This window comes from Mastomys coucha, unplaced genomic scaffold (assembly GCF_008632895.1).
Source record: "Mastomys coucha isolate ucsf_1 unplaced genomic scaffold, UCSF_Mcou_1 pScaffold9, whole genome shotgun sequence".
NCBI classification, from domain to species: domain Eukaryota; kingdom Metazoa; phylum Chordata; class Mammalia; order Rodentia; family Muridae; genus Mastomys; species Mastomys coucha.
The window spans coordinates 12,915,541-12,930,396 of record NW_022196915.1 but is presented as its reverse complement, the minus strand read 5'-3'; the positions used below and the strand labels follow the sequence as shown (position 1 = coordinate 12,930,396).

At 39.3% G+C, this 14,856-nt stretch overlaps 1 protein-coding gene across 11 annotated transcripts in view; it reads left to right on the top strand.

Annotated features, from left to right (window-relative positions):
- Slmap (sarcolemma associated protein) overlaps window positions 1-14,746 on the top strand; it is a 119,613-nt gene extending 104,867 nt beyond the window's left edge. For 8 of the 11 annotated variants that reach the window (XM_031362431.1, XM_031362426.1, XM_031362428.1 and 5 more), the window contains 6 exons: window positions 1,296-1,370; window positions 2,231-2,551; window positions 3,083-3,200; window positions 6,504-6,675; window positions 10,798-10,932; window positions 14,480-14,746. In XM_031362431.1, coding sequence (XP_031218291.1) covers window positions 1,296-1,370; window positions 2,231-2,551; window positions 3,083-3,200; window positions 6,504-6,675; window positions 10,798-10,932; window positions 14,480-14,572 — 914 coding nt within the window. In that variant the 3' untranslated portion in view covers window positions 14,573-14,746. Of the gene's footprint in view, window positions 1-1,295; window positions 1,371-2,230; window positions 2,552-3,082; window positions 3,201-6,503; window positions 6,676-10,797; window positions 10,933-13,149; window positions 13,240-14,479 lie in introns of all 11 variants that reach the window. The other 3 variants (XM_031362432.1, XM_031362430.1, XM_031362422.1) reach the window with 1 other exon arrangement.
- The last annotated feature ends 110 nt before the right edge of the window (window positions 14,747-14,856 follow it).

The window sequence follows — 14,856 nt, the reverse complement described above, 5'->3', positions numbered from 1 at the left end:
TGACAGGAAGGTTCAGGCAAGGTTGAGGCTATGGAATCTTCTAAGCTGAGCACAGTGGTATATGCGGAGGAAAGACAAGGGTAAGTTTGAGGCCAGCCTGGTTAGTTAGATGCCCTCAAAAGAAAAACAATCTTTTTATCTTGGCCACTTCTCTTCCTTGTGGCTCACTTGTCTGATAATCATCTGCCTGTGGGGACCATGCTTATGCTTCCACAGCATTCCAGTATCTGCCCTTAGGCAGTTAGAATCTCGCAGAGTCCCAAGATCCAGCCCATGGGTTTTTATGGCATCCCTAGGTTTTATAAGATGCCCTTTCTGAGCAGAACAATTCAAATACCAACGTGAAGCTGTGGATTCCTAACTACTTCTTCTCCTGATTCTTAAAAACATTACTATGTGGATGAGCTACAGCTCAGTGGAAGGCCAGCCTACCTGGCTTTCATTTCCAGAACTGCAGAAATTTTTAAAAATAGGCATTTGTTTCTCTTGAGTCTATTATACGATACAGGCCAATGTTTAATTATAACGAAAAAATAGTTAGCAATCAGACATTATTTTGTATTTACTATGTGCTTGACAGTAAACACAAAAATTTTGTGTTTGGGGTTTTTTTGTTTTGTTTTAGTTTTGTGTATGATTTTTAAGATTGGTTTTTTTATTTGTGATTGGGGATAGGTGTTTTTTGTTGCATTTATTTATTTGTTTGTTTGTTTTGAGATAGGGTCTCACTACATAGCCTTTGCTAGCAGGGGACTCACTACATAGATGACTTGCTTGAACTCACAGAGATCTGCCTCTGACCTCAGTGCTTAGGTTAGATTAAGTGTGCAGTATAATGTCTGATCCTTAATATGCTAATTTTTAATGGTATTAGGTATTGTACCTAGGCCTTTGTGTAAGCACTCTACCATGGAGGTATATATCCCAACCTTCTAACATAGCCTAGGCTGGCCTTGAACTTGAGCTTCCTTGTCTTAGCCTTCCTAGTATTTGGGATTATAAGTGTGTGCTATCACATTGCTCTAAATGATAACTGACAATTATCATTTGTTTCTTGTGTAAGAAAGGCTTCCTGGTGATCCAGTCTGTAGAAACTCTGACACTGGACTTTATAGATTTGTTACTTACTGTTGTTTTGTGTTCTAAAATGTTAGTGGCTAATACTGATACTTGTCATCTAACCTTGTGTCTTTCCATAAACTTTAAAAGACAAATTTTAGAAACTTCTAGTTACACAATTATGAATCTTTTTCATTAACTCACAAAATTAGATACACTGTATTTTTGCTTTTTAGCTCTTTTGGAAGAAGAACGAAAAGCCTATCGAAGTCAAGTTGAGGAATCAGCTAAACAAATACAGGTTCTTCAAGGTATGGGGACCCAAGACTGTTTTAGATAGGTTATTGTTGCATTCAGTGATTACAAAGGAACAGAAAGTAAGATTGCAGAGGGTCCTCTGTTGTTATGGCTCTGGTTCTTCCCTAGGGATTGTCTGTCATACTAGGCCCTTGGACAGTTTTCCTTTAAAGCAGACAAAAGGGAGGGATTGTGCTAGTAACCCACTGTAAGACAGTGGAGTTGGAAAGGCAGGGGTGGTGCTAACTGTGGTGTGCATGCCTGTAATCCCAGCATTACATATGGGGAGGCAGGAAGGTCATGAGTTTAAGACTCACCTCAGCTACATAATCTGAGTCCTGCCTGAGCTAAAACTCTGCCTCCCCAAAAAAGATTTTCATCAGCAAGAGGATAGAAAAATACATATTGCCGGGCGGTGGTGGCGTACACCTTTAATCCCAGCACTTGGGAGGCAGAGGCAGGAGGATTTCTGAGTTTGAAGCCAGCCTGATCTACAGAGTGAGCTCCAGGATAGCTAGGGCTACACAGAGAAACCCTGTCTCGAAGAAAAAAAGAAAAAGAAAAAGAAAAATACATATTATATACATACATATATAAATCCTTTTCTACTCAATGTTATTTTATATATATGAAGGCATTCTAAAAAAGGAGAATAAATACCAAAATATTAAAATAAACTTTACTTTAGCCTTTTGACCTTTTCCTTTTATATCTGTATTCTGGTATTTTCTGTATCAAACATGGATTGCTTATGTAGTTTAATCAAAAGAAACAACCATGATAATGAGGCTGCACAGTAGCTGTAGCCTGTAGTGTGCTGTAATTTCGTTCCTAATTCCTCTGACTTAAGAAAGTGATAATTACACTTTTACAGCCCAGCTGCAGAGGTTACACGTGGATATGGAGAATCTCCAGGAGGAAAAGGACACTGAAATCTCCAGCACGAGAGATAAATTGCTTAGTGCCCAAGATGAGATTTTGCTCCTTCATCAAGCAGCAGCAAAGGCTGTGTCTGAGCGGGAGACTGACTTCCTTTCTTTGCAAGAAGAGCTTAAGAAGGTGAGAGCGGAGCTTGAGGGCTGGAGGAAAGCAGCATCTGAATATGAGAATGAAGTCAGAAGTCTGCAGAGCAGTTTCCAGCTTAGATGTCAGCAGTGTGAAGACCAGCAAAGAGAAGAGGCAACAAGGTTGCAAGGTGAGTGAGTTCTTAAGCCTAAAGCTCCTGCCTCTTGCTTTTCAGGGAGTAGGACCTTAGTCTCACTGTGCTGTCCCAGCCCACACCTGCTAACTCTTAACTCAGGGCAGCAGTAATTTTTCTCTTTGATAGAAGGTAACTGCATAAACCAGGGCTATAGGTACATTCTGCAGGTCTACAGGTCCTATAATAAGTTGCAATTTTACAGGCATATACTATTAATTCTGTATAATGCTATTAAAGAATATGCATCACAACAATGATATATACCCATAATCCTAGCACCTAGGAGGTAGAGACCAGGTGATTATGAGTTTAAGGCATGCATGGATTATATCCTGAGAGTCTGTGCCAAAAACAAGCAAACATTAACATTGTCTTAGAACAGCAAAGCAGCAGGCCAAGTGGGACACACTCTTAATGCCAGTACTCAGGAGGCAGAGGCTATTCTCTGAAATGGTACACTATCTCCTTTGAATAAGGTGGATTTTGGGTTCTATATTAACAAATATATTTTGCGACTATTTAAAGGTGAGCTAGAGAAGTTAAAAAAGGAATGGAATCTACTGGAAACTGAATGTCATTCTCTAAAAAAGGAGAACGTGTTATTGTCTTCAGAACTGCAGCGGCAAGAGAAAGAGTTACACAAGTATGTGAGAATTTTCATTTTAACTTCAAAATGTTTATCTTTAATTATGTAAATCAAAATTTGATACTTAAATATCATTTTGGAGCAAAATGTTCAGCTAAACTGGCTATATGACAAGATAAACAAAGTAAGTAAATATTATGTCATTTTGTTCCTTTTACCACCCTATCCTGTAAGCCTGTTCCTCTTGCAATACCCTAGAACTCAGAGCTGGTTGGATGCCCCTATTGTACCATTCACTCCCTGCTGTTGAAAACAAAAAGCAGAGATCCATCATTGAAAGTACCTTGTTAACAGTGTGTTGCACATATAAAATTATTCTCTCACCCCATCTATTAGTCAGAGGGCATTGGATTCTGTAGAACTCCAGAACCACTGGAACCAGAGTTACAGATAGTTATAAGGTGTTGGGAACCAAACCTGGGTCCTCTGGAACACCAGCCAGTGCTCTTACCCACTGAGCCACCTCTCTAGCCCCTGATTTTTCTCTCCTAATGCCATAACTTTACTCAGTTATAGTATTATGTATATTACATTTTTGAATATGTGATGATAATTAATGAATAAAACAAATGTTTCCTTGTAACATGAAACAGTAAAAGCAATGCTTAAAATAGGAAGAGGCCAAAATAAAGACCCACAATACATGCATATATGCATACTTGTGTATATATTGATTACCTATGTGGTAGCACATATAAACAGATTGATTTTATTTGTTAGTGCTTTGAAATATGGCCTTGTATAATCCAACTTGGCCTTGAACTTGCTATGTAGCCAAGGCTGGCCCTGAATTCCTACAGCTTCAGACTTTCAAGTTCTGTGAATATAGGCATTATCTACTCTACCTATGTTCTGAACTCCCTGATCTCTCATTTTTGAGATGTGAGTAACTAAAATCTAGCAGATTGTTAAAGTACTGTTCTCTTTAAATTATGTCAAATTTCCTGAATATCAAAATCGCATTTATAGTCACATTCATAGATTCCACGTGAGTAGAAGCACATGGCTTAAAATGTTAGGCTTCAGTTGATTATTTGTTGCTTGCCTGATGAGCATCCATGTGGAATGCTAAGGCAGGGAGAATAGAATCCCTTGAAAGATACCTATCTTACAACCAAATAATAGGTGTCAGAAAGTTATACCACATCAATACCTCATTTGTCAAGTCACCCGTTTAAATTCACACATATTAATTCTGTTTCTTGAACATTTCTGCCTGAGCACTCTAAATTTACTTGCTAAGCTTCTCTTTTATACATGGTATAAAGGCCCTTCAGTGCCTATGTATATTGGCCTGATACTATCAGATTCATCCCTAAGTGTCTGCTTAGTATAATTAGAGTGAGGTATATGTTCTATAGTTCTTTATTTATAGTATTGAATCTAATTAAGTTCCATTCTTAAAGATATAATGCTGTCACTTTGAAAATCTTATATTAAGAAAATGCTTTATATGTATGGGTGCTTTGTTATCTGTGTACATGTACATCATGCGCATGCATTGCCTGCAGAGGCGAGAAGACAGCTTATCCATTGGAACTGGAGTTATAAATGCTTGTCGATGCAGAGAATCGAACACACGTCCTCTGGAAGAGCAGCTACTGCTCTTAACCACTGAGCCATCTCTCCAGTTCTAAAACACTTACATTCTTTTAACTGTTTATGGGAGCTCATTTTTCTCTAAGCCAAATAAGTCTTTTTTTTTTTTTTTTTAACTGTTACCAAAGAATTGAATAAAGAAATATTATTTTTTTATACTGGATATTGAACCCAGTTTCTTGGTCATGTTAGCCACATGCTCCACCACTGAGGTACATCTCCAGTCTCTGAAAAAGGTTTATTTGTATCAAGTTATTTCACTCATGTATAAATATTTTAAAAGATTCATTTATTATGTATATGAGTACCCTGTAGCTGTCTTCAGACACCCCAGAAGAGTGCATCAGATCCCATTACAGATGGTTGTGAGCCACCATGTAGTTCCTGGGAATTGAACTCAGGATCTCTGGAAGAGCAGTCAGTGCTCTTGTCCGCTGAGCCACCTCTTCAGCCCAAAGTGTAAATTAATTTTAATAGCAAATTATAAAAATAATGTAATTAAAGCTGGAGAATAGCATCAGATACCGTATTAGTCAGGTTTTCTATTGTTGCAATAAAACACCATGACCAAAGCAACTTGGAGAGAAAAGAGTTTATCATATTGAACAACTATCAGGTCACAGACCATCATTGAAGGAGGTAGGGCAGGGACCTGGAGGCAGGAACTGAAGCAGATGCCATGGAAGAATGCTGCTTATGGGCTTGCTTCTCATGGCTTACTCAGCCTGCTTTCTTATACAACTCAAGACTGCCTGCTGAAGGGGTCACACCACTCACAGTAGACTGAAAGCTTGCGCATCATTAATGAATCAAGAAAACACCTCACAGGCTTGCCCACAAGCTAGTCAGTAAGGGGCATTTTCTCAATTGAGCTTCCATCTTCCCAGATGATTCTAGAGTGTGTTAAATTGACATAAAACTAGCCAGCACAGCAGTGAATGTTTGACAGGAGAGGGCACTGAGGAACCCCGTGCTATTTGTAGCATGGTGCCTTTACACATCTAAAAGCAGGAAATGTTTATTCAAAGAATAAGGTGAGCCAGTTAAGGGACTTGCTCCTTATCCCACAATTCATTAGTGCTAAGACCAGGGCCCGCCTCCCAGTCTAGCCCCCGTCCTGCGCTTTCTCCCCCATGTGGTAGTGCTTCTCACCTGAGCAGGTTTATCTTTCCCCGAAGTTAGCAGTGATTTCTTTTCAAGGCCTTTATCTTGTAACATAGTTGAAATGCACATGTCTATGTATTTATGGTACAATTAGTAAAGATAATTTGATCTATTGAAGTACAATTAGGGCCCAGTGTGGGTGTGCGTATCTTTAATGTCATTTGGAAAGCAAAGGCAGGCAGATATCTGCGAGTGCAAGACCAGCCTGGTCTACAAAGGGAGTTCCAGGCCATCCAAAGCTAGGTAGTATGACCCTATCTCAAATGAGGAAAATAATAAACGCAAAGCAAACTCCCAACATACAATTACTCATTTCCTTCTATTTATATTATTTATAAAATTTGTACTTCTCTATTTAAAAGGATATAGCTTTAAGCTTAAAGGGTTTTTTTTTAATGCCTTTTCCTTACTAAAAGTATCTTACTTTTTTATGCTTTTCTCCTCCTGTGAAACCCATTGGTGAAATGCTGAGAATTCTAGACTTCCTCTGTGTCCCGGGTCTGGGTCTGCAGGGATGACTCTGTGTTTATGTTGCAGTTCTCAGAAGCAGAGTTCTGAGCTCACGAGTGACCTCAGCATCCTTCAGATGACTAGGAAAGAGCTGGAGAACCAAGTGGGATCCCTGAAAGAACAACACCTTCGGGATGCAGCTGACTTAAAAACTCTGCTCAGTAAGGCTGAAAACCAAGCAAAGGATGTACAGAAAGAGGTAAAGCGAAAAGACATTCTGAGTCCAGTTATGGTTGGACTTAAAGCCAAAGGCAAATCAGACATCCATGCTACTTAGAAATAAAGAAAAGCAGAAACTATATTACCTGTCAGTTGACACTTGGAATACTCCAGCCTGGTCATTTCTAGCTGTGCATCATGGTCCATATCAAGAGAATTTATCAAGCATTTGTTTTCAAACATACGTAAAAGTTAGTTTTAATTTTTCTCTAACAATTGACTAATAGGAGAGATTTTTTTTTTTTGTATCAGAAGCCTAGTCTGTTGTTTAACTATCACGGAGTGTGTCATATTAATGAACTGTTCTTCCAGAAGGCAAACTAGGGCAACACTAGTGCTGGAGCTGAAAAGTCACTTGCTCTGATCTTATAGCTCATGCTTGTTATCCCAGAAACTGGAAGACTGAGGCAGGAGGATTGCAGTGAGTTCAAGGCTAGGCTGGGTTACATAATGAACCCTGGCTCAAAACACCAAAGTAAAACTTATATACACAGTTAGGCATGGTAATACACAGCCACAATCTTAGCACTTGGGAGGTAGAGCAGGAAAATCAGGAGTTCAAGGCCAGCCTCAGCAGCATAGTGAGTTTGAGGTTGGTTTAGGCCACATGAGATCCTGTGTCAGAAAACAAACAAGAAAGAAGTTACTTGAACTTCATCTAGGCAGCCAAATGCCTGCTCTGTGAGACTGCACTTTCCCCCTTCTGCTGTCTTTTCGTTCTCATAAATACACACACTTGTATTTTCATGTGATTTTGCTTAAACCTTGATTTCATTAGCTTTTTAAATAATTGTGTTAAGGAGGGTGTGAGGTCAACTTTGGGAAGGACCTACCCGCCGTCTTCTGGGCAGGACAGGTATATTTCCTTAAAGCCAACAACAGGCCGGTACACATTGTGTTCGCTCCTGCTGGCCTTCCTGCACTCTTTCCTGGGCAGCTCAGGATGCAGGTTAATAAAGCCTGTCTACCCATAAGGAGCCACCAGCTGCAGACATAAGCAAGATTCCTCCTAAGTTAGAGGAATGTAGAAGACAACTCTAGAAATGAATTTTCTGAAAATTGTTTTTATAAAATTTGATTAATGCAAGTTTCTCTTTGCACTTTCCCTGGAGTGTCCTGAATTTGGAAATGATTACTGTTCTTCTGTCTTTGTGCTTGTTTCTAAAGGAAAAAAAAAAAACTGCAACAGTTTTTATATTTGTGTAGATTATTGATGTTGAAATGCTCTGCTTTACCTGGCTAAGGATGTATATTTTAGGAAAACCTTCGTTTGATTGAAACACAAATTTTGTGCCAAAGTAAATATCCTAATATTTAATACTGTAAGCACTTTGTGTCCTTCCAGACCATGTGCCATAATTCTTTCAATATTTGGGAAGAATTTGTGGTTGGAAGATGATTCTGTCCTATGTTATTATGACTACATTAGGCCTTTTGTGGCATTATTTGTTTGTCTGCTTTCAGTCACTGAATAATCAGTGCCAAATGCTTTGACTGTTTCCACAATGGCAGAGGCATGTTGTCACAGCATCTAAATTATTGCTAGCCTTTGGATTGCATTAAATGCAACATATTTAAAAATATGTCTGAACTTGTCAGTATGTTCCTTTCCTATTTTCTTGTTCACTGTTTTTCCTTGTGAAATAATTATGATCATCATATTCCTTTGTAATGTGAAATTGCTGTCTGTCTTCTGTCAACATATTGGATACTAGTCTGTAAGTAAAATAGTTTTAATAAGTTTTTTATCTCTGTGTAATCCACTGCAAATACATTATTACTTTTTAGTAGTGCATATTTACTTCTTTTCGACATTTCCCTTTGTTCTCCTTTCTTTCATAGAGTCATGCTTAATGTGCTAAAAAAAAAAATCTGATTATGTGTCTTTAGTACTGGAAAAGGTTAAACAATTGCAAACTGAGTGACCCCAGATGAGATTATTTTTATGGAGAAGAGCTGCAGGTGTTGGTAATATTATGAAGCATTTCTGTCTTAAGAGTAAAATCACTGGTTACTTCTAAGTCAAAAAGCAAGAGGGAGCAGAAGTGAAGTCCAAGCAAGGTGGCTGTTTAAAGCTTTATCTGTGGCAATTTTTATATAAATAACTCCAAGGAAAAATATGAGAAAAATATGAGTTTTTTAATGTTCAATAGTAAGAGAAAAGAATTGTATGTCATCTTTATATTTTATTTTATAAAGCATTTATTTATTTTAGTTTTGTAAGACTATCTATGATCTAAGAGTTCAGCCAGTCCGTGGCATATACTGGCAATCTCCACACTTAGGAAGCTAAGAGAAACAGGTCTTGAGTTGGCACCAGCCTAAGCTACGTAGACCCTGTCTCAACCCTACCAAACAGAGAATACGTAAGACGTTGGACGTCTCAGTCTACCCTGAAACGACTGCCTGGGGCCTCCCTGTCTTCCCCAAGCACTCCTGTGCTGGAGCTATGCAGCAGTATTCCCCTGGCTGTGCTGCTTTCTTGTGGTTCCACTTCACGGCCCCTGAAGTGGAGAGATGATTAAGGGTTCTGATGAAGAAGGTGGACATGGGAAGGAGAGGGAAAGTTTGGTCAACAAAATAATTTTGACTTGTCCTTCACTAGTACTGTTGTTCACTGAGAGCTGATTGTGTTCTAAGGTGTGAAAACTAGACTGTTATCACTGGACTTTTCCTTGGCAGCCTCCTAGTAGCCTTCTTCCTTCTGGGAGAAATTCACAGACCATCACGTCAAGTGAAAAAAAAATGCTGTCACAAAACCGTGGATTTTAGCCTGTAGTTCTTTTTCTAGAGTACTGTTCAGGGCTGTTCTGGGGATGTTCTTAGGTAACAAAACGTTCCTTTCATATTTTTCTTCACTTTCCTGGTAACCTCTGTGCTGACCCTGGCCTCTTCCCTACCCCTTTCTCTTCTAGTGTTTTATATATTTTCATCTTTTTTCTATTTGTCTTTATTGAGTATTGAACAGGTCCTCTCCACTCCATGGTGTTTTTATTTCAAGAGAACTATTGTAAAGGCATCCTTTGTTAAGTTTAGGATATAAGTAGAGAAGAACTAAACATCTTCCATTCTCATAAGCCATGTTAGAGAAGAGGAGGAACCTTTCTGACAGACTATACTTATGGGTTATTTGTTTTCTATTCAGTCCTCATCTTCCTGTCTTCATTCTGAAACACTCAGATGGCAGAATGGGACAGCTGAAGGACAGACAGACATGCCCAGCAGCAGAGCAGTGTCCCTTTGGGAGCCTAGACTTCAGTAAGCGGCAATATCTAGAAATGGAACCAGTCTAGAAATCCAGCTTCCTGAAAACATTAAAGATCAAACCACACCATGTGTATCCCATTGGTTTGTTCAAGGGATAGTTTGTATGAAAGTCATGCATTACTTATATATATTCACACTATGTCTATAGAGCGCGCGCGCGCACACACACACACACACACACACATACACAAGTAGAAAATGGCTTGTTCCTTTATATAACCTTTCCTGTTAGAAACAGATTTTTTAAAAAAGTTTTTTAAATTGGTGCTAATGGGTTTTAAGTGTCAAATTTCCCAGTTTTTGTGGTAAGTCAGATGAATTTCTCTGCCTTATTTGTTTAGCAAACTCCCTAATAGCTCATGGATGCCATCTACCAGTGCTGAGGAATGGGAGACCTATAAAAAGCTAATGCCCTTTATCTTAAGAGTAAGCAACTTGGCTAACAAGGCTTACTTTTATTTACCAGGAAATACACTTAGACCTAGCACTGCCATTTAGTTAGGCTATAGGATTTCTCTCTATCTGGTTTTCTTTTGCTCAAAGGAAAATGTTTTCAATTTTGCCCCTTCTCACTTGATGGAAGACATGACCTTTTATATTATAAATAGATGATGACACAGTATGTTCTATTCTTTGATTTTAACACTGAGACAAATTAGATAAGTCAACATTAAAGATTCCTTACTGTGAGAGCCAGGGACTCTTACCCTTCTCCCTGCAGAAAGACTTGGTCTTGAACGTTATTAACAGGGCCCAGTACATAGACCTGTCTAGAACCATAACTGCATACCCATTTTACGTCAAGTCTGCACACTCTTTTTTTCTTTGCCTTTAGTATGAAAAGACACAGACTGTTCTCACAGAACTGAAGTTGAAGTTTGAAATGACTGAGCAGGAAAAGCAATCAATCACAGATGAGCTCAAACAGTGTAAAGACAACCTGAAGCTGCTGCGAGAGAAAGGAAATAATGTAAGTGTTTACCCACTCAGCTCAGGTGCCTCTGCGAGGAATGTCTTTCAGAAGACCTCATTATGCTGCACCAAGCTAACAGCCTGGGTGCTGAAGGTTTCATTGTGAACATCTGTGACAGAACCATTGCGCTGTGGGATTTCTTTCTTTTTAAGGAAGAATTTTCCCCTTTAACGAACACCCATAGAAAAGCGTGACACCTGCCTGGTGGAAAACAGCTGTTAATAAAGCAGCTTAGAAGAACGATGTGGTTTGTGCAGATGAGTCTGAGGTTCTGTCATGAGGTCATCATTGGGCTTGTTCCTTTCCTGTTGGGAAATGAAGCCTGTGCCACAGAGGCTTGGGGGGCCATCTAGGAGACATGGGGCATGTTGGTCCTTAGCATTAGGTTGTCCTGGAAAGCAAAGCTTTCGTACTTTTTTTTTTTTTTTTGTCTTTATGCTAGTAATGTACATTCCCAAAGCTTTCTGTTTATTTGGCATCTGTCAGTATTTAGTAAATTGACACAGAGCTTTCTAATGTATGTTTGAGAGAGGGGAGGTAGGTGGGCACAAAGATGAGAAAAACATTTGGCTGTAAATTTAGTTTGCTTCCACTTGATTCTCACGTGTTAGAAAGGTCTTTAAGACGATGTTGTACTAAATAAATGTCGTGTTGTTTGTTTTGGTGACCATTGCCTTTGTGAGCCCTAACTGATGGATGTTCAGTGTGGTTGGTTGTGCTCTGAGACTTACTCCAAACTCTGTCACAGCTTGGACACTGCAGTGGGTACGAGCCACATGCTTCCCACGGCTGCTTAACACGCAGCACAAGCACAAATGAGTGGTGTTGCATGGCCACCCAGTTCTGTAGCTTCCACAGAGTGCTCACGAGTTGTGTCAGCTGTCCTTCGCTTACTAAAGTTACAGGTTTTAGACAATGAAGTATTGCTGCTTAGGGAGGGGCCCTTTAGAAATTGAAAGGTTGAAGGCTTTATGCCAAACAAAAGTGGATTGCATTTTTTAGTGCATAGATTATAGAAATCTTCTAAATCATAATAGTTTAATTTCTTTTGTGCTAATTCATATCTGATTATAGAATTTCAGTCCACTTCCTGCTAAATTAACCTATAAAGACATCTTGCATGATCAGAATGACCCTCCCCATACTGTTACTATTCATAGGTACATAAACAATTTACATTGAGGGCGAATTCCCTTTTTTGCCACATAGGCTTATGTTTCCACATAATCCCTTTCCCTTTAAAGAAAACAGATACATTTAGAATAAAGGAAAGTTGTAAGCTTTGGCTGCCTGTTGATTATATACTGTGCTGTGTCTCTTGCTCTAAAAAGATGTATTCTTAAGCTTTAAAGCAATACTAGCTCAAAAGTGAGAGAATTCCAGTTAGAAGGAAAATCTTTTTTTTTTTTTAAGATTTATTTATTTATTATATGTAAGTACACTGTAGCTGTCTTCAGACACACCAGAAGAGGGCGCCAGATCTCATTACGGGTGGTTGTGAGCCACCATGTGGTTGCTGGGATTTGAACTCATGACCTTTGGAAGAGCAGTCGGTGCTCTTACCCGCTGAGCCATCTCACCAGCCCCAAATAAAGCTATTGTGACTTTTTTTTTTTTTTTTTTTTTTTTTTTTTTCCTGAGACAGGGTTTCTCTGTGTAGCTCTGGCTGTCCTGGAACTCACTCTGTAGACCAGGCTGGCCTTGAACTCAGAAATCCGCCTGCCTCTGCCTTCCAAGTGCTGGGATTAAAGGCGTGCGCCACCACAGCCTGGCAGGAAAATCTTTTTTGATGGAAGTACAGAATCTACCCCATCCATTGCCATGAAAACATATTTGTCAACTAGTGGACTTTAGATATTACACAAAACGTAATATATTACTACCAAAACAGAGTGTCACTTGATAAACTGCCATTGCCCTGTCTGGACTTGTTTCATTTCATTAGACTATTTGAGAACAAGCACGCTGACTTGACTGTTGCCTCCAACTGTTCCTTTTAAAGTAGTATTTCTTAGTATACATATCATAGCCCATCATTCTGAAACATGTTAGATGTCTTTAAAATGTTTAAATTGGTGCAAACCCCAAATGGTATACTTCTGTTACCTCAGTCTCCCTTTCCTCCTTCTCCAACAACCCCCTGGGGTCTAAATCATCTTATCTGATTTTTTTTTCATAGCATAAAATGATTTTAATATCCCTTCCCTTCTTCAGCCCTCCATATTACAACCTGTCCCAGCCGTTTTCATCGGCCTATTCCTGGCTTTCCTGTTTTGGTGTTTCGGTCCATTGTGGTAGAGAAAGGTACAAGCACTACTGTTGAGTCCTTGTCTGTTTGTCCCTGTCACCTGTTTGTGCCATATTTGTAATAGACTGCATGGCAAAACCACACAGATATTTTGTTACCTGAAGCAAACCCTTCATTTAGTATGCTGTGTGTTTGTGTCACACTAATGAGCAATCAGCTAATCACATAACATTGTGTCTTGTTTCTTTTGTAGTAATGCTAACCATGAGTTAACCCTAAACTAACCTCTTGTTAATATATTTCCTTTAACTGAATTTTTATATCTAGCAAACTGGAGAAAGCAGTGAATTTCTGCAATATCACCAGCCATGTCCCAGTTATGTATTCAGGCAGAATTGAATGAGAAATGAAGAGTTTGCATCTTTGAAGTTTGCAGCTAGCTATGTTTCCTTCCTTCCTTCCTTCCTTCCTTCCTTCCTTCCTTCCTTCCTTCCTTCCCTCCCTATTTCCCTCCCTTCCTTCCTTTCTTTCCCTGGTATAGAGTTGGGTTTTTTTTCCTTTAATCCTTTGCCTGTTTTCTATGAAGATGAAAAAAAATGAGATTAATGTAATGAACCATTGGCTCACAATTTCAACACCACTGAGAATTTACTTGTGAGAATATAAGTAAGCTCTATAACAAATCTTTCTGAGCTCTGATCTGTAAATCAGTATTTCTCAAGAATACTTTCAGAATACCAGTAAAAATAAAGGTAGCAACCAAAGTAAATAGATTTTATAAACCCCTGAAAGCCGACTGGAAAGGCCATATGCACTTGGCCTTTAACTAGTAGTAGAGTGTGCTCATCAGAGAAATCCACAGGCAGGGTTCTAGGGCCTCTTGCACCTTGTCTGATTTGCATCTTCTTTGCTTTTGAGTTACAGGATCAAGCCTGAACCATTTTCTTTCTATCCCCATCTTGGAACTTGGATGCTCATAAAAACAAACTGCTCAGCAGAAGTGTACTGTAGGCATCCATTTTCCTGACATCTGTGGATAGCACAGTAAATGCAACAGGCAGCGCCCAGAAACACATTTAGAAGGTTGAAAGCCATCCTGGACTCTCCTGGGACAGAGCAGCCCTGCTAGTGTGTCCCTCCGTAGTTTCTTTCCTTTGTACATTTACCTTTACAATGCAAACACAAGAGTTTTCCTAAGGTCCTTTAAGTATGTGGGGCTCAGTTCACGAAAGGGATGAATATGTGTGAAAAGAGAGGGGAGAATGTGATACTGACTCTTGGTTTCTTTCCACACAGAAACCCTGGCCCTGGATGCCCATGTTGGCGGCCCTGGTTGCGGTGACAGCTATGGTGCTGTATGTACCAGGTCTGGCCAGAGCTTCTCCATGACAGTGTGTCTTGAGTCTGTACACCGTCCTCCCTCTAGAAGCTGGCACCACACTCATGCTGGGGACAAGCAGAACCATTTTCTTCCTTTTTACCTCTTAAAACAGCAAAGTGCAAGAATACAGCTGTAGGGTCATTGCTTTAACTTATATAAAATATATCTGTCTATAGAGAGGATATAAAGTTGTGAATTTATTCGGTTTTACATGTAATTTTTAAATTAGTATGTTGAGATTCTGAATATTATGGTGGCCTAAAGTAGGCTTCTTAGTGCACCAAATTATTTA